This window comes from Phaethon aethereus, assembly GCF_964289735.1.
Source record: "Phaethon aethereus genome assembly, chromosome: 2".
Classification (NCBI taxonomy): Eukaryota; Metazoa; Chordata; class Aves; order Phaethontiformes; family Phaethontidae; genus Phaethon; species Phaethon aethereus.
In genome coordinates, this window is record NC_138582.1 from 126,649,598 (window position 1) to 126,669,992 (window position 20,395).

At 37.5% G+C, this 20,395-nt stretch overlaps 1 protein-coding gene across 3 annotated transcripts in view; it reads right to left on the bottom strand.

Moving 5' to 3' along the window:
• The window catches only part of RBMS3 (RNA binding motif single stranded interacting protein 3), a gene marked incomplete at its 3' end in the record, with an annotated part of 447,733 nt that overhangs the window by 77,002 nt on the left and 350,336 nt on the right, over positions 1 to 20,395 (bottom strand). For 2 of the 3 annotated variants that reach the window (XM_082015151.1, XM_082015150.1), the window contains exon 7: positions 7,594 to 7,700. In XM_082015151.1, the coding sequence (XP_081871277.1) occupies positions 7,594 to 7,700 (107 nt within the window). Of the gene's footprint in view, positions 1 to 7,551; positions 7,701 to 20,395 lie in introns of all 3 variants that reach the window. The other variant, XM_082015149.1, reaches the window with a different exon arrangement.

Below are 20,395 nucleotides of genomic sequence, written 5' to 3' on the forward strand. Positions count from 1 at the left end.
GTCATCATCATCATAATACAATTCTCAATGATTACTTAACTAGTATATTCAGTGTCACAAGTGACATAGAATAAAACCAGCTCGTTTAAAATACTGATTTTTTAAAAAGACTATTTAAACCGTATGTGTTTACTTATCACTTATTTTTACTGAAGTGTCTGAACTTAAGACAAAGGAATTAAGATTTTTGCTATTTTGCTGCTGCAGTTTTCTAATTATTGACATTACTTCGGTGAACAAAGAGATTCTAATAATAAGAGATGCAGTCTACACCTATCTTTAAATGTAAGTTCTTTCCTTCAATAAAGTGAAGGAAATATCAGAAAGCCTCTGGAAGGCAAGGGTTCCCCCAGGAAGTCTGAAGGCCTTTGTTCAATACTTTACAGTGAAAAATTTTCCATGAGCAAAGACAAGGTGTTCTGTTTCCGTTTTCTTCCCTCTCTTTGTTATGATTTGAACATAAATGAGCACATTTGCCTCATTAAAAATCTCTTAGACCATCGCATTTGCAATGCTTATGTAAATTGGATTTGTAAATCTCTCAAAGAAATGATTAAGTTATGGAGTGATTATTAAAAAAATGATCACATCTACAATAGCATGTGAAATAAGGTGGGTTTATTATTTCTCTTTCAAATCTCTCTGACCTCTCACAAGAACAACCTTTATCAGCCCAGTATCTGTCTTCCAGCAAACAGAAGTATCTGTAAAAGATGAAATTTTAGGTTGCATGGTATCTTTGCTGCTGGGAAGTAGCTTCTACGAACAGCTTCGCCAGCATAGCATTAACTACTCTCAGTGTACGTGTCTTTCCCTCACTGTGTGCAAAAATTCACTATAGTATTGACCTACTACAGAGATGTTCCACGCCTCTTCCTCAGAGGTGAATCTTCCACATATCTTCTTGAACCTCCTCTGGCCAGCCTATGCCTAGTGCGGGAGCACCTGTGCAAAGCAAGACTGCTGTCACCACAGGATTTCTTACTAGGCAGGAGGCCACAGTCCCATTGGAAAAAGTTGGAGAGGCCTACAAATTAAAACCCACTGATGTGATGGGTTTTCCAAGCAGGAGGTTCCCTGGGTTTCTCCTGCTTAAGGTGAGATTTTGAAAACATAAGGTTGTACCCTAGGACTCAAGTGATTTCTGCGGTGAACAGATGTAGGAGTTAGTCCAGAAGATAAGTCTCTCTTCCCCATCTCCTCTGACTCATCCCCTCATACTTTCATGCTGGAGGACTGCTGCCCCAGGGGAATGGGTGTGCTCGTGGCTACCACAGTGGAATCAATTGAAATTTCAACACTGGAATTCCTGTACTTGTTTTGTTACCACCACTAATATCTGCCAGACATCACAGCATAAGGATCTCTCGTGCCCTCACAGCAGATACTCTGACTGAAACACTTTGAAGATGGAAGAGAGAGGAGGGGGAAGGAACAAACAACCCAAATGAGATTTGTTTAAAATACTGATTTAATCAAACAAGCCAGGTCAGCAGTGAAGTTAACTTGACAGAGTTCCTTGCTTTGATTATTTAAACAGTTCTGTCAGAAATATTACACATTATTAGAAATATTTCTGAATTTAATTCTGAATAAAAACCACCCTTCTTTTTTAGAGAGGGAGAAATCTATAATGTAAATGTGACAGCTCTTAAATATATAGATGCATATGAAAGAAATGGAGCATTTCCCAGTGATGTGTGCTCCTCAAGCAGCTGCAAGTTCTGAGAAAAAAAGTGGTTGTGTAGAGAAAAATGTATAATATTGAGGTCGAACTTGGGAAGTGATTCATGAACCTCAGAAGGTCGGAGGTTGAGCTGATAAACACAATGACAAGTTCAGATGTCCAAATGAATGACAAGAAACCCTTTTGTCCTACAGAACTGGACTGGAAGTCTGATCCACACAGCTTCTGTTCTCGGCGTTGAGTCACTTTGTTCCCATTTCAATTTATCTGATGAGTTAAAAGATTAAGTGCTGAAGTTTACAAAAGTTAAAAAGAAAAAAAAAGAGGATAATATCCTCTCTATAGAGACGTATGTAATACAATATAATTATTCTGTTTCCACAGACAAGTCATATATTTAACCTTGCCATCTTCAGGTCTACGAACCATCTGCTTTTGGGGATCTGGCACACCCGTTTTGCCATCAGTCTGATCCAATGTTAAATCAGCTGTGGACTATAGTCACATCTGCACACTAGATGTGTGTGTTACAGTGAGTTGGGAAGACTTCCAGGGATGGCTTGCAGCACTACTGAAAAATGACATCCCACCAAATATGTCAGGGATACAGCCGAGTGCAGAAAAAGATACGTCTTTTTTCCTTGTCTCCAACATCTGTTTATTCCACATAAGAAAATACTGTCATAAGCAGCAGAATTTGGAGGAAAACCCAGCGGCAAGAAAATCTCTGGGGAAAATGGCATGACATTTTTCACCGCAGAAGGAAATCCAAAGTCGAATGAAAACTAAGAAAACTAATCTCAGAGAGCAGGTACAGTCCTAATTCTACTTTAACCAAACCATGGCTCTTGTTATGAGTAAAAACAATCCCTTTTAAAATCCTGATTTCAGGGACAGTGATTTCACATAGGTCATTATTTTAAAATATTTCTTTGTGCTTTAGCAGCTCAAAATCCAACCGTTTAAACTGGTTTTCGGTATTTGTGCCACTTAGGCACCATTGCAAAATATTGCCCATAATGACAGCATCTTGTGTCATGAAGAATTTTTAACTCATTGCTCTGTATCTTTTCACTTATTTGCCAGTTACCTTTTGCCCTTCTACTTTCTCCCTCTGTGTAGGCTTCACTTTGGGTTCAATTCCTCTCTTTGCTAAACTGAGCTTTTGCTGAAAATAAGCATGCAAAATAGTGACCAATGTCTAACTTATACACATGCTAATTATGTAGTAAATGTCTTTGTGCGTGATTTGCGTATGAAGGTATTACTGCATATCTGGACAGGCCTGGAAATTGTCTCACACAGCAAAGAAAAAAAATATTTGTCTAGCTATAAAATACATCAGCCCTACACACTGAGGATTATGGAATACAAATAAGTAGTACCTGTCTCCTTGGAAGCATAAAAAGAAATCTATGTCTGAGCTTTAAATGGGCCTGGCACAGATCTAATAATAATGTCTAAATGCCTACTGCTGGTAAAGAAGGGATGACCGGCACCAGGATCAACTGCTTCAGCCCTTCACTGCTACTGATTTTATAAAAAAATCAGAAACTCTCTCAAATTACTTATTGTATGTTTTTTTCCTCTAAATTACTGTTCGAATTAGACAAAATTGTAATGAGTAGCAGATAAAAAAAGAAACTGTTAACAAAAGCAACATTCCCAAACTACTAGGTCATCTTATTTTTTTTAAGAAAGAATGAAAAACATTTTTCATTCTTCAGACATTTCACTAACTGATCTTGAAAGAAAACAAAGGAGAAAGGGGGAAAGGAGGAAGAGAGGGAAGGGGAGGAAATGGAGGTTAATGTCTTGGCTATCGAGAAACAAAAATTAACTCACTACATCATCAAGAAAGCAATCAATAGAAGAATTATTGGTGGCAATTATTAAATATCATTATAAACTTCAGACAAAATTCCATGGCAGAGGGTTTGCATTCAGTGGTGCATGTCGCTGTTGTGATATATGCACCAATACTGTAATGGTGATATTCTCTTGTAAGAAAGAAAATGCAAATATTTAAATGGTCTAAATTTTACAGAAACTTGCAAATTAAGCATCAAAGGTTTCAAAATATTTTGACTGTAAAAAAAAAAACCCTCATCACTTTGGGTTGACCAGATATAGAAAGGCTACCATTTCTAGAACTGTTCTTTCTAGAACAACGTAAGCTATAACAAACCTTGAGCTGATGCAAAGCTTTTCGTTTGTTTACAGTTTATGATTTCTCCCTTTCTACCAGATAAATTTCAAATAAACTCTCTCTTAAACACACATATCAAAAGATTTTATTTCTCAATAACCAAAATAAAGTTTCAGTAAATCTGCAATAAAAGATTATGTCGTTGCAGTTTTTAATTCAGTCTGATCTCAATTTGTAACTGCTCTTAACTCCCCAGATGCATTTTCAGCTAATGAACATTTTTTTGAGAAATGTCACACACCTCTAGACTTGTCAATTGCAATTTAGAGATAAATTAAATCAAATATTTTACAGACAGAATTGAATATGATTACCCTCTATCACCATCTCAAAATGATCTTGTCAGGGAAAGTTTCAACACAGAGTGCTGAATTAAACCAGTGTGACTCAGAAAAAATCTTGAAATTAAAAAAAACCCAAACTAATAACTCAGATTAGTATTATGAGGTCAGAATTTCACTTCAGATGCTTCCAACATTTGCAGGTTTCACTGTACATTTATTGCACCTGTATGTTAGATGCTTAATTTGACAGCCTTTTAAAAAGCCATTAGTAATCTAAGCTCTCGGCTCCTTAGTCCAGAACTGATCAGCCATCACAGATCCTCAGTCAAATGCCTTACTAAATCTGCTGAGTATTTCCCGAGGCTTCAAACAAGAGTGGAAGGGTAAGGACTAGAAAGTGCTATTCAAGGTCAGGCATTCTTCCCTCAGTTACAACTGGCCAAGTAGCTAAGTACACCCCCCCCCCAAAGCCCTAGAGAAATTCAGTGTATTCCTAAAGACCTGACTTTAAAAGGTAAGCCAATTTAACAGCCAACTAAAGCATTTCTATATGGTTATGAAGCAATCTACAAAAATGTATGATAGGAATAAGATTTTCTATTACATTCTGCAGTATGGCCTGAAAACTTTACCAAAAAAAGTAATCCTCTCTTATAAAATTCCCCAGAAGCTCTCCATAAAAGAGAGCAAAACCTCCGAGAACAGCATGATCAGAGAGGTAAAAACATGCTTCTCCCCACTAAATCTCCTGCCAGTTCCCCCCTACAGCAGAGTATTGGGCATAGCTGCCTGTCTCTGCTTCGCATACTCAAATTTGAGGCCAGAGACAGAACTGTTAGTGCCATTTCTCTGGGGTCTGTCCTTCCAAGCAATAATCCTCATGCATGCTCAGTGTTAATGCTGGTTAAACCTCAGAAGTTTTAGAAATGCCCTTCACATAAGTATTCAAGAATGCAAAGGCTTATCTGAACAATAGCCAAATGCATCTTGGTCTAGATACCGCAGGATTTGGCGAGGGTGGAAATACTGTGGCAGTAATCTCTTGGATACTATTCCAATGCTTTTCTTTGGGGAAGAAACCAAGAAAAAGCAGAAGTTCAGGGAGTATTTCCAGATCCCATTTGTAATCAGAACTATGGTATCTGTCATTTATCAATTATTTCTCACTAATCACTGTCTGTTCTTTTCTAAAGAAATTAAAGTTCACAGGAATAATTGTAGGAAGGATACTCGAATGTTGCTATGCAGAGAACAACTGAATGGTACATCATGGTTAGAGTAAGTTCATTAAAGGACAAAGAGTTAGAAAAACACTATTGCATATAAAATATAAGAGTAATTACACAGAAGGATTTTACATTGGAAATAAGAAAATTAACAAAGGTGGGGAAGAAATCCAATAAATGAGTGACTCTGAAAGAGAACATGCATTCTTGTCTTTGATGCTTTCAGTAGTACATGTCCAATGTGCAGCAAAGTATTAAGCAGATGTTAGTAAACAGAGAAAATCTACCAAAACAGAGCACATTCCTAGCCTGAAATATTTCTGAGTTTGTATCTTCACAGTCTTTCCATGTTTGTAGATTATACCAGGACAACAGCTCTGTAGCTGACTGCGAACAACAATAAGGAACGATGTCTCCCAGTACTGAAAATTAGTTACTAAATGTTGATACTATAAACACACCAACCACACCCTGCCTCTAGGTCACAGGGATATCACTGTGCTTAATATGTGCCACTCCACTAGCAGCAAATGAACTACGTACAAAATTATAAGCTGATGCCCTGAGGGCATAGGCATAATGGTGGCTTGTTGGCTTTAACTTTATATTCTCTTGTTTATTGATTTGAACTGAAGGAAGTATAGAACAGTGGAGATAATAGCTATGATGGCATTTACTATTTAAACAGGGATTTAGAGGTCTTTAAAATATGGATTGTTGACCTTATTGAGGGTTTATTATTGTCTCCTATATATAGACCTTTGTTTTTCAAGCTCTACCACTTGATGTACTTCTTGGGCATTTGTTCCTCAGTAGATCCTTAACATGACAAACCATAATGGCTCCTAAGAAGACATCTTCATTTTTTGAGACATATGACATAAGAGACTGCAATGAACCTTTGGAGAGTTCTGCAGTATCTTGTAGCAAATGTGGCTGCCATATTTGTGGGCACTTTCAGCCCACAAGCCAAAACCATTTTGGAGCATTGCTGTTGGAACAGTGTACAATAACCTCCTTGCTGGACAGAGACATTTCCATGCTTTCAAGAGGTCTTTCTGTTTGTTATAGGAGCTCGCCAATCATGCTAGAGTATATATGTCATAAGCTAATGGTCTGAAAAGTATCAGCTAGCAAAATCGAGTAGTTACAAAAAAGCAGAAACCCTCTAGAAACGTATAACTTAGAAATACCAAATAGTTTTCTTGTTTGCTTTGAAAAATTTAAGTAAATATAGAAAAATCCACCAAAAAAACAACAAAAAAAAAGACACCCCCCCCTTGTATTCTAGTGGGTCACAATTGAGCAACACACTTTTTTCTTCCTCTAAGTCTAAATCATAAACAGAAAGAATAGGTGTTTAGGATAGAAATACTTGTAAGTCCTTCAGCCTTCATAGCTGTAATATACATAAGAAGGTACTATGACCAGATCTACCTCATTTATTCAAGTGTCTTCATCCTATAATAACATTCAAGAAAAGTAAACAAACTCTTGAAGAGTCAGATAAATTCCTTTCTTATTTCACCCACATTTGGGGTCACTTCATGTACAAGTACACGGAAAGGAAACTCCAGTAACAGACTATTTGCAGCAGAGCCGAAAGCAACCCTTAATTACTATTTGTTTTAACTTTCTACACATGATGGAGCTGAGGCTACTGTGAACAGTTTTGTCTTAGACAGAATGAAGAGTCCAGCTCAGATAAGCTTTCGGAAAACTTTTACATGGACCATACATTTGGATGTGCAAGCGCATCTTTTCCTTTTGTAACAACCCACCTACTCCCTGATGATGTTTTATTAGCAGGAACTTTATGGAGGAAATAACATTGTTGAGTTGCTTAACTGTAAATTGATTTGGGGTTTACAAAAGGTATGCCATGGGGGCTAATGGCACACCAGTAAGAGAATACTGGGCTCAGGTCCAGCTGCAGACAGAGTACTCATGGTGGGACAAGGCTGTGCACAGTTCCACACCAAGCTCTGAAATTCTCTTTTCCTGTAACTTTACACTCCACACATTATTATAAGCCTCCCTCTCCCCCCTGCTTATATACCTTTTTCTGTGTGAAACTATTGTACTTTGTGTGCAATCTAATTTCTTCGTAGCCCTGAAAGCTAGACCTCCAGGTCTGCAGCTGACTTCTGCAAAACCCCGGGAAAATAATTGCCGCGTGGCACTTACCTCTCCTTCTCTGGGCCACGGCCTTCCATTCTGTGTGTATTTGCTTTGATTCTGGCGCTTCTTTTGCCCTCCATCAGCAAATTTGCACAGCAAAGGCTCAGTGGGGGCTGTGAAGACAAGAAACCCAGTCCATATTAGCATCCCCCCCAAAGAAAGTGATTATACCAGCAACAGTAGTGCTTTGTAATACTGATCTTTTGAAGTAAAATCTTGCCTTCTGCAGATATTTTTTGCCTCTTTTAGCCTTGACTCCACTGGCAGCTGTTCTTACTAACTAAGCTTCAAAAAATATATACTGGCAGCCCTTAAAAGAATTTAGCAAATATTGTTGAAAAAATAATCAGCCTACGCAGAATGTTAAGTTGCTGTAGTGGAATAGTAGAGTCAGGCATTAGTTCCAGCTAAGTTAGACACGTATTCATGGCCAGCATTAGTGCAAGGATAAACACTGTTTTACTAAAGCAGCTTTCTGTTTTTATTGTAAAAACTTTGCAAGAATCTGTTTAAGGAATAAGTGTTCTCAGTATTTTTGCATTTCTCGGCACCCAAATGGAATATACAGAATAAAACAGAGACTTTTGCCAAGCACAGTCCAATTAGCTTTCTTTTCCTCTTAACTCCTCTTTTAAGCAAGTTGGCAGCTGAGAAAACCCCTTTCCTCTCCAACTGAGATCTGGTGTGTGCAAATACAATAGTCGGGGGGCTGGAGCCCAGGGAAGAAAGGATATTCATGGAGCTGCACACCCCAAAAGGCAGCTCACAATAGGGCCCCCTAGTGAAGAAATTACCACACATCAAATGGGTGCAACAGGAAGGGAACTTTGTGTCTTGGGACCTTTTCCCATCTACCCAGCTTTTAACAGCCTCCTAAAATATTCTTCAGCCAAAACTGTAATTAGCTTGCTGGTGGGAGCTTGCCTTTGCTGCCTCCTTCCTCAAAGAGAGGCCGAATTCTACGCACTTCATTAGGTGTATGTCAAGACTGTCCTTTACTGCCTACATCTTCAGATAAGTAAACCGATATTGGCTTCGTTGAAAGAAATCTAAAAATGATGCGTCACATCTGAATTTTGTCAGGAATTTTTGGGTTCCCAAGCATGAAAAGTAGAGGCTCAAGTTAATTAACCAGGGTCTTCGACAGAAAAAGGCAAGAAACCTGTTTTTTTCTCCTCGTTTCCCATTTCTGGGAAGCTAGAAATGTTGAAAGAATAAAAGTGCAGGGACATGAAGAAAATGTTGCAGTAAGGGGGTTAGTCAAGTCATTTATTAACTATTATTAAGACTTATTTATTTGTAATAAAAATAATTATTTGGTTAAAGGATTAAATAAGTTTATATAAATTTTAAAATAAGCTCACCTCCCCCAACCTCTTAGTTACAGTCAGCTCAAAATGGGTCAGAAAGTGCAGATTAAAACTGTACCACTTCAAAACTGCAACCAAGGAGCAATGCACATAGAGAATCTCACATCAAAACCACTATTTCTCATTGGGACAGCATCACTTTGGCTACTTCTGAAGCTTTAACAGCTCTGTTTTCTCATTACCATTTTACCAGGCTAGTAATTTCCAAGGTCACTAGAAACTGAACTGCAGGGAACAATCCATTATTGGCAGAAAGCTCGACTGTGTGACCCCAGAGGTCCTTCCCCACCTCTGACTTCGATTACTGTATCAGATTTTGGTAAAAGCAATGCCTAGCCAACCATTTTAAATTTAAAATAATGAAGGTTTAAAAGCATCCAGGTGGCTGTGGAGATTCTTTCCGCAGATGGAGAGATTTTACAGGGCTGATTGCCCTGTGCTTCCACGAGTTTTACTCCACAGTGCGATGCTGTGTGATTCCAGAGCGGCTACTTAGAATTCACTTTGATGTGACTGTGAGGGAGGAGCAGGTGTTAAGCCAAGATTAGAGAAAGACCTATTAAACATCACATCTGAAGCTTCAAAAGCTTTTTGTTTTAAGCACTGAACAACTACCAAGCAACATATGATAGCATTAGGAGGAGCATGCAAAAACAATCTGCACGTTGGATATTAACACATGCCATGATCATCTGCTAATGTACACATGTGGTATTAGCCCGTATACTATGATGTGGTTGAGCAAGCTAGGAAGTCATATGGTTTACTACATATCCTCTCTATATATTAGCCAACCACAAATAAGAAGCTGTTGCTTTTCTGGACTCCCCAGTATCCAGCATTACCATCTGACAATCTCTTATTTATTAACTTGGGACTTCCTAAAGTTGACCGAGATTGAACGGAACTGCCAAACAACTTTACCTGCTCCCCCCTCTCCATCTAGAAAAAAAGTGAAAAACATTGTATGGACTTTTCAGGAGGTAAGGAAGAAGGTGGAAAAGGACAACAGTACCATACCCTTCACAGGCAAGTTTCTGCACAGGAGGTTATATGCCTCTACAGACAGCTGAGGGGAATTCTGGGGAAAAGGTCGATCTGCGTCGATCAACATTACCATAAGCAAAAAGATCAAAATAAAATGTTCTGACAGGAAGACAGAGTCCAGATAAGATGGGTTTGGGTTGTTTGGGGTTTTTTTTTTGAAAAACAGGCACATAGCATATTACATCCAGCAAGACAGAAAATTATTTTATTAGCTCTGAAGTGGTGTAGGTCTTAATGGCTTACACCTGGAAACAACCATGGTAACCAACCTCAAAATATAAAGAAAGCAAATTAATAATCTTTCTTCTTTCAGGACATAAGGTAGCGTGTAACAGAGTCTTAGGAGTTCCAACATGTTGCTCTAAGTAAACAGAAGAACTCAAATCTCTGCTTTACTTCAGCCCTCTTGAAATCCCTTGTAAGAAAGGTTCTCTAGGCTTTGCAAGATCAGGTGCATATGAATATTTGACATTAGTACCATCATTCTTACTAATCAAATACCTAACAACAGAAGATACCAGAAAGAGCATAACCTGTTCCACTATATCAGCAAAACTATTTCTAAGTAGAAGTCTTTGTTAATGGTTTCATGAAATGAAAGCAGTTTAAAAGTAATAAATTTACATCAGACAAGAAAAAAAATCACAATTAGGTACTATGGTTATCAATTCAAAAAGAAAATATTTAGGAACAATTCAAGTAATACCAACATTATGTGAATAATATCAAAAGATTGCAGCAGAAGTGGGACATTTTACCCCCAGATACTTCAGAAGAGGAAGAAGGAAAAAGGGGAATCTTAAAAACTTTTTCTGCTTTTGCTCTCTTCCATTCCAGAGACTCTTCAATTTATGGACTGAATTTTTACTTTTCTCCTTTTCCTCTGTATGAACATACTGACTGAAAAGAAATGCCTATGTCCCTGCCTCTTCTCTCTGCTGACTTAATAGAAAATTTAATTTGGATATCTACAGGTGTTCACATTTTGAACTGATAAGCACATCTTTTTGTATGGTTCCTGACATCCTCAAAGTTTTGAGCATGTGTGGTATTTTGAAGCATATCTGGAAAACGAACTGTTGGTATTTTCCTGTCAGAAAAGTGAGAATTGATTCACCTGAGACAAATTTCAGGCCATTCCATCCTGATTAACTCTTCAAGATGGAAGGCACCGCTCTTTCTTTGACTTCTGCCTGACAGTAACAAATAGAAATATCAAGAATAAATAACAGCTTTAACCTGAACAAGGTTCATTAAGCCATTTCTCAAGGAAAAGATTTAAATGCTTGCTGTAGTTCCCATCCAAAGCCTGCTCCAGTTAATAAGACATAAATAGCCCTGAACTTGGCTTTCAGTCCTGAGGAGGAAGTGGGATCAAATTGATAGTGCTTCTAAACAGTGTTTGCCAAGATTCAGGGCTGCTTTAAGAGAGGGCAGTAGTAGCTAGTGTTCAAATTCTGTTCCCATGGAAGTCAATAGCTAAAGCCCTATCTCACCTCAATCAGGGCCTGAATTTACTCTAAGAGTTCAGTGGAGGTGAAAGAGAGTGACTGGTTTTATGTCAATCAAGTCTGTCAATATTGTTGGAGGTCCCTTAGGAGATCAGCTTCTCATGCTCTGCTACTTTAGATGGACAGACTGTGCAGACAGACAGCACTGAACTGCCAAAAAGCTGTTATATCACCAAAAGCAACACTGGTATTTAAAGTAGGACAAAACCTTTAGATGGAAGGAGATGGGGATAACAGTGTCTCCTTCTCAAATCTGGCAGCCTCTTAAAAATGTTTCATCTCAGGAAAGGAACTTCAGTTAAATTGCAGAATTAAAAAAAAATAGCAAACTTCTAACTAGTCCTGAATACGTAATTTCCTTATTCTTTCATTCATCGGAAGGCAGATACACTTGAGCTTCTACATATGCAAAAATGTATATATTCATGAGCATGTGCTTCATAAAGGAAGATGAAAGCTGTCATTTGCATTCAGTGAATCTTTTTCATTATTTCAGGTGCTCTGAAACTTTTTCTATCTTAAGAGTTACTGAGAAATGCTTGTCCTCCACAACTTCTGATTCATAGTCATATAGCATCGTCTGTCCAGCAATGGCAAGAATTACATATATAAAAAAGTAATAACAAGAACATATTTATGTATTTTAACTGCTTTCATTATGAATATTTTTGAAGACAGAATATTTTTCACCATGTCAGGAAGAGTTTAATCTCTTCTTCTCATCTTGTGCAAAAATAATAGTAAGATTTCTGGTTGACAGCTCAGCAACAAGTGCATTGTGAACATTCATGTGAGTCTCTAAACACCTTCATTTTGTTAATGTGAAGAAAAATGATGAGAAAGTAATTGGTATATCAATGAATGGTCAGTACATAGTCAATGATCTTTTTCAAAGTATGTTTTTATGAGAAAGTCAGATTAATTTGGTTTTCAGCCTTCGCAAATCCTCCTCTGCCATAAAAATCAGAGCAGAGCAATAATTGAGTTCACAATTACACCAAGCATCCAAACTGTTCAAGCTTTGATAATTATTTTTCTTCTTAACTCCCGTCCAAATTTTAAGTATTTTGATAACATTTTCATGTACAAATCACATAGAATATCTGATGGAAACATCCATGCAAGAACATCCTCTTTTTTGATCAATCATTTTTAGACTTTAAGAAAAACTTCATTCTACAGTAACATCAAAGCCACTCTTAAGCATACCTGTTTACTCATACAGTATTTCAGAGGGCAACATGAGAGACACAAATGCTCTAGAAGCAAAACAGGACAGAGCAAGTTAAGGTTCTGATTTCTATACCTGGGCTCAGATGAATGTACCTAGCAGGACTATGGTCTTCACAAAATCCAGAGTTTATTTACAAAATTAATTTTGCTGTTGTAAGCTTTAAAATTGTAAAAGTTTCAAGACCCTATCAATAGAGTGACTCTCTGCTCTAGTAAGCCCACTGTCTCCTAGGAAAATTCCCTCACACAGTACTTATTCATCCCAAAGTCCTAAATAAATAAAACACAAACTTCAAGGAAGATTAGAAAACACAACCATAGCCATTCTGCTCTTGGGAAACAAAGATGAAAAATTACAAAAGATCGTACATGACACAAAAGGACAAAAGGACATGTTAAGGACAATGTGTTAGCTGAGTAAGGAAACTGTAAGTAATGAAGCAAACAAACACATCACCCTATCCCACATGGAGTGCCTGACTTGTTGAAGGGCAGAGTTGACAATTTTGTGGAGCAATAGATTTTGCCCCAGAAGTCCATGATACTGGATGTGATGTCACAGGACATACCCTAACATATATACATAGAAGTATAATGAAAGCATCTTATTAAATGCTCAAATGATTCCTTGCTGCTCAGTGTTTTTGCAAGACCCAGAGCTTTTACAAAGGTCAAGCAATATACAGCATATTTGTCCGGTAGGTTTACAGTTAAATTTAACTACATAATATTCAGTAGACTTGTACAGCTGACTATGAAAGCAAAACAATGAGTTAACATTGCATTTTAGTTTCTACAATATACCACTTTCAGGATATAATTATAGAAATTGGGGAAACAGCTTTATATAACACAAAATTACCCCAAAGCAACAATTAAAAAGCAAACATCTGTTTGGCTAGCAAGGAAAAAAAAAGTGATTTACTTTTGATAAAACTTTATTATAGCTTAAGTAATTATCTCTAGTTCACCTCTTTGTCTTAAGAAATGGAAAGCAATCCTTTCATCTTTTTGTATAATAATTATTTCTAAAGAGCAAGAATATATTAGAAAAGGAAAACAAATCCCAGAAGAGAAACAGCACATCAAGCGTAAAGTTAGTGTTTCTATTCTGCGAAACAGAAATTACTTAAAGCAGGTAGAACAGCTGACTGTACTCATATGTTGGAGAAACAGCATGCCAACTGTGAGGTGTGGTCCAGACCTTGTTGCTATCAATGCAAACACTACAGCTACTACCTAGAAAAGTTCTACTTAATCATATGGTTGCAGAAGCCCCCATAAAGATTTGTTAGAGCAGATCAGAAGCTAGAGTATCCTTTCTATGAGAAACTGCAACATTCATTTTACAGTTTGTATTTGTTCAAAAAACTATTTTCGTTTTTAACTTCCAATAGAAGAGCAGACTGAAAGCGCCTGATTCAGGCCTATTAAAAAGTTCTATTCCAATGTTGCAGATAAGGAGGAACTGTTGTAGCAGACAGCATTAACTTGATACATTATTTTATGGAGATAACATATAGAAACAGATGCTTCAATATGGTATTGAAACTTAAATAACATCAATCAAAATAGCAAAGCTGAAATGCAGTATTAAAACAGGTCTGAAATGTTGTAACACAATGGCATATTTTTATTTTAACAAACTAAATTTCACCACCAACTCAGTGTTGGTCTCCATAGGAGAGCATGAATGCATGAAGAGCAAATCCTGAACAGAATTAAGGAGAATTAATGAATTAACTTTATTAACTAAAACAATCAAATAATATACTGTACTTTAATGTTGGATTCTGCCTTTATTTTACACAAAAGACCTGAATCACAGCTCACAAAAGTTAGAGAGAGATTCTCTGAATCCAAAGCCACTCTATTGAAGTAAAATTTAAATTTGGGGTAACTGCGAGCAAGAACAGAGTCAGGTCCGTCATTTTTGCCAGAGAAAGAAGCTTGCTCCAACTTGATGAGCTGGGAAGTTCTGCCCCATTGGAAGATGAAAAATATCAGCTGGAGTTCATCCTTTGCGCCCAGTGCTATGACAACTCTTCACAACATTAAACTACTCGATGAAAAGGAAGTGAGGTCTTTGAGGAGTGTGGTGTTTTGCAGTTTTTAAATCTCTCCAAGAGCCTTTACAATGAAACAGGAGGTCCTTTCATCAAATGACTGTGCAATCAAACTAACTAAATACATGCATCAGTTTGCAGAAATCCTTTCATGCATCGGTGCTTAGACCTGTATTTCCCATGACTTTCAGACAGGACTGATAAACAATGGAAATTTGGAGCACATTGTTTTAATATATCAATTCTAGTTACAAACCATAGAATTTGGCAGGCTTAATACCTCCTGCAAAAACGACTTTGATAAGACTCCCTTGGATTCCTGCCTCACTGGAAGAACCGTGTACCAAAAAACTGAGACGGTATCATATTTTGAAGAGGAGTATTGGTTACAAGTCATTCAAAGCACTTCACATATCTGTGAGATAGACAATAAATAAATATTGAAATGAGTAGATATAAAATGTAATTTTGTTAAATAAGCCCCACACTTGCTCAATCAGCACCATTAAAATGTGAATGCTTAAGAAACCAACCCGCCTTTCCATGCTTGAAGAATTTTTGTGTGGAACTTAATGTACCCCAGCCCCCCTGTACTTCTCTCATGCTAGAGTAACTAAGGAAAAAAATGAAAAGCCTACATAGTCTTTCTGGAAACTATGCAAGTAGTTAGTAGAATGAAGATATGATAATGCAATGGTCCCCTATCAAGAGTTTTTCCTCCCTTACAATAGCTGACAAGTGTGAACAGTTTTCAAAGAACAAGAAAAAATATGTTTTATGTATTTTTTATAGATTTTGCAAATGCTAATTACTATCTGGGATTCTGACTTCTATGATTTATTTAAAAAAAAAAAAAAGGTTGTTTTTACCATTATTATGCCATTGGCTTCTTGTAAAATTACTGCTGCAGAGGCGTATTACGCTACATGTTTGGGCAGGATTTGATTCCTTCAAGTGAAATGAAAAAAAGTGCCAAACTTAAAAAATATTCTTGAAAGTATTTTAAAACATTTTACTGTTTTTCATTGTGAATTCCTAGACCATGACTTGGCACACAGTCACCCACTTCTGCCATGTGTGACAAGGAACTAGGAAGGATCAGGTGAATAATATCCCACCCAAGATCTCAAGATCCAGTGAAGTTGATGAGAACACTTTCAATACCTTCAATGGGTTTTAGCACAGGCTCCTAGCCTATGACTTGAACTGGAAGTAAATATGACAGCAGTTATTCTGGAGTCTCTGTTACAATCTTTGTTTTCTCTCCCAGCATTTTTCTTTCAGTGCCACCACTCGGAAATTACAGGTGCTAGTGTTTTATTGGGTCCTTAACTTTCTGTATATGTTGTTACTAATATGATGGGATTGCAGCTTTCAGTTTAAGACGACTGAACTAGTTTTCAGCAAAAAACTACAGAGTGAGGTTCTGCTGTCGCACTGTGTTGCCTCTCATGCCAGATAAGCATTAAAGCTGAAAGTTCCTATGTTGCAGCAGTGAACCAGAGTTCTGAGGTCTAGAGTTGGATCATGGTTTTAAACAAGTAGCACCCTGACTTTAGTGCATTTACTTCATACTGGTGTACCACTTGAATGCTCCTGTACCAATGTACATCAGCTGAGTGTGTGGTCCCAGGACTCCAATCTGCAGGTAGAAGTCAACAGAAAAAACCTCATCCTCTAAATGTGAACCCAAACCCACTCTTTAAATTCCCTCTGAGATTGCCCTATGGACTTTTAGGAAGATTGTACTTTGTATACCTTTTTGCCCTCTCCCATAATCTCAGAAGTTATTTTGTTTGGATGAAAATGGAGATCTTGTATTTCTTACTGTTCAATTATTAAGGAACAGCAACAGAGTCAGCTTCATCTGAAAGGCTCAGCGATTTTTAAATGATCTCATGTACCGTAATTTATAATGGAAAATCAGGTACAAATAGTGTGAGATGCTTTCTAGTTCCCCTCTAATGGAAATAAAATGAATCCCTGGTAATGGGTGACCCTACTTGCTTCTGTGGTCACCCATTTTACTGTTCTCTTTAGTAGTCTCAGGAGAAAAGAGCAAATGCAAAGCTTTTATCTGAAGCTGCTTCTCAAAACAATAGCTCTGCACCTCGGCTATAAAATCTATTTTTACTATTCTCATAAACTAATGTTATTGATCACAGAGACTTTGCTATTATCCCACTAAGAAAAACTTACTAGTACTGACAGTCCAGAGACAAAATGAGTGGAATTTATGCAATACAAAGAATAAATTTTGGCTCTGCTAATACAAGGTTATTTCATGTAGCTGTTTAAGTATTTATTTATTAATTACTATTGAATTTATTAATTTTAAATTTAATTTTATTAAATTGTTTATTACTTTTTATTTAGTATTTATTTCAATAAACCAGACCATTACCATCACATCATTCCATGTCTGTGTGATACTGCTAGAACTAACACTATGGAGAAAATTATTTTCAAACATATGTTTTCACTATAAACAAGGAAACCTGGCCAAATATCTTATGTCAATACAATGATTTCTTTCCACCACCATAATGATAATTGCTGTACACAGACATTTATTTTTGACTAATTAAGGTTCAGTCTTGGCGTTCGCTGCTCACACTACAACATATGTATACCATTAATGTCCAGAAGAACTTATGCAATCCAGTGTTAAACTGCGTGAGGAAAAAATGCTTCAGCTATGACCATTAGCTTATTTAATTCAGAACTCCATGTTTAACTACTACATTTGTTTACTGATTGTGGGGAAAGACACATTTGTTGTGTCTTTGTGAATGGTCACTGCAATAAAAAAGTGGTGCATATATAATGCTAACAGTATTTGCAGCTCTACTCACAGCCTTTTAAAAATTAACAGTAGAAAATTCTTACAGTGGGAAAAAAGATTTGGTTTGTGTAAAGATGCCCTGTGCATGGTCAAATCAGTAACATGACCTTCTTGACATCAGAGTTGAAACAGCATATTCCTAGAAGCACTGATTAGTGTGAATGTATGAAATATTTCTGTGTAAATGAAAAAATAAACCAAATTTTTAACCAGCTATCAATCTGCTCAACAGTTTAAAAATATTCAGAAATATTCATTTTTTTTTCCTCAGACTGCCTAATGAAAATACTTTTATTTAAATCAGTTTTAATTAACACACATTCCAAAAACGACTACTGGTCCAGCAGCAAAAACTCCAATCACTTATAATCTAAAACACAGCCAAGCAATATAATTTTGCCACTACTGTGAGAAAGAAGGAAAAGCTGAAGGGAAAATTCTTTTTATTGTTATTGCCCTTCTTTCATTTTATTCTTCTGCATTTGCTGGAAGACATAATGTGTATGCCCTAAAATGAGGGAGTTTGCTAGCAGCTAATGCACAGCATCACCAGCTTCCTCACTTAAATGCAGGAACACCTTTAAAAAGTGGATTTGACCCTGACTGTGTCAGAACCGTGGCCGGGCATAGGTTACACTGCAGAAAGCATTTACGAGATGGTGACTGACTGATTCTTAAAAGCAGTTCATTTCACTGTGGTAGAGAATATCCAAATCATGCTAAATGCCTCAGGGTAATTACTGTATGCTACAAAACCTCACTGTGTGCCCTACCATCTTCTCCTGTAAACACGCCCAAAAGGAGGGAGGGAATAGTTCATAAGCAACATATAAGTAAGGACACTGATACCCCTTCCCTTTTTGTCCCCGGCAGAAGGGGCGAGCAGCAGCTCAGAACATGGACTGCCAACTGCACAGTGCCAGGGGACACACCAAAACCCACCACAGCTCCAGTTCAGTGCATCAGCTGTTCCTGATGGCAACTTCCAAGCCCCGAGTCAGCAAGACAGGTGTTTCTGGGTGCTACTGAACTGAACCTCACTGCTCCCCTCACCAAGGACCTGTAGGTAGGAAGAAAATGTGGCACTGGCATGTATGTGCAGGGAAAGAGAGAAAAAAAATTACTCAGTGACTCCATTTCCTTGAAGGGCAAGAAGGCAACAAGCCCTTGAAGTATACCAGCACATGGAGCTCCTGCCAGTACATGGAGGCTTTGCATTACCTTAAAGTAAGTTTCTGCCTTCAAGACACAGTTGTACCTGTGATTTCCATGACAGAAAACTGCACAGTGGTTTCACTGGGAATCTTCCAGTAAGTCACCTATTTATGATGATATTTTATCGAAGTGAAAGACAAAAAAGTGAAATTATAATCTTTTCCCAAGACAATGGAAGATCTTACTCATACTTCCTAGCTCTCTTCAAAATGTGTTGATGATACCAACACTAAATCTAATGTGCTATGACATCAGGAAAATTCTAACTCTTGCAGCTTAGAAATCCTTTATTACCATCTGAGACAATATCCTAGAATATTAAACAGATAACACTAAACCCTTCTGAAATTTTCAATTGCAGGGCTCTCAGCTGAGAGTAGACAAGGAAGCAAACTTACATATTAGAGACTGAGTGATAGCCTAGTCTTCTTTAACTCTGTGTAATACGTGTCTCAGAGGTTGAATGAAGGTCATGCTAGATCCTGCTTTGCCATGGGCCCAAAAACTACAAAAAGCATATGATTTCAATGCTAAGATTGGCAAAGTAAAAATGAGTCCTCTACTTTTTCAGTTAAAAATACTGGAATAAAAAGGAGTGAGCCAAGCACAACAAAGAAGAATAGGTAAAAAAGAAAAAGAAAAAAAAGGTATAGAAATAGGCAAAGAAATACACCTTAAGAAAATGAAGGGGAAAACAAGAAGAGAAGGGAGAGGAATGCTTCTGAATTGCCCTTGAAGTTCTAGCTTCACACAAGAGCAATTGCAACTCATGTACTTCTCCACTTCTGGATGACAACAGGGGCCTTCACAAGCACAAAGACTGCAGCAAGAAAATGTAACTGAAAACACAAATGGGTGGGCTAAATGTCACTGCCTATAGCAAACAGAATGAAAGAAGTTTATAAAAATTGTGTTTTCATCTGAAAACAGAGACTGAAGACCTGTTCTGTTGCACTATGAGGAACCCACTAAGACTGTGGATGGTCTCAGAGTAATTGTATGGCATCAAACCATGACTGAAACTGACTGTACAGCCTCCTCTACACAAAAATACCAAGGCTCTGTTATCAAAGTCAGTCTAAAAAGCTTATCTCAAAACTCTATAGATGATCAAACACTTCTTTGCCATGGGAGATAAAATCTGAGAGAGATAAAAATGAAAGATGAAAAAGCAAGGACCTCTTTCAGATAAATTACATTTTGCGAAACAGTAACAGGCTCTGACACCAAAATACAAGCATTCTTTAAGATTTTGTCCCCATTTGGATGGGATCGTTCCTTGATTTACAGGCACGTGGACACAGCCACGCTGGCGTGATGAGTTTATGTGCAACTCTACTCAAAGCATGATTACAACCAAACAGCAGTATCAGAGCCTGGTCTGAGAAAAGCTGTCTCCAGCTGATGTGAAGCAGCAATTTTCTTCAGAGCAAATGATTTCATGAATCAGCCAGCAGGGAGTGACAACATTCTGCTGCCAGTGACTAAGTGTATGACCTCTGGGTTGCAATTTCCACCAGC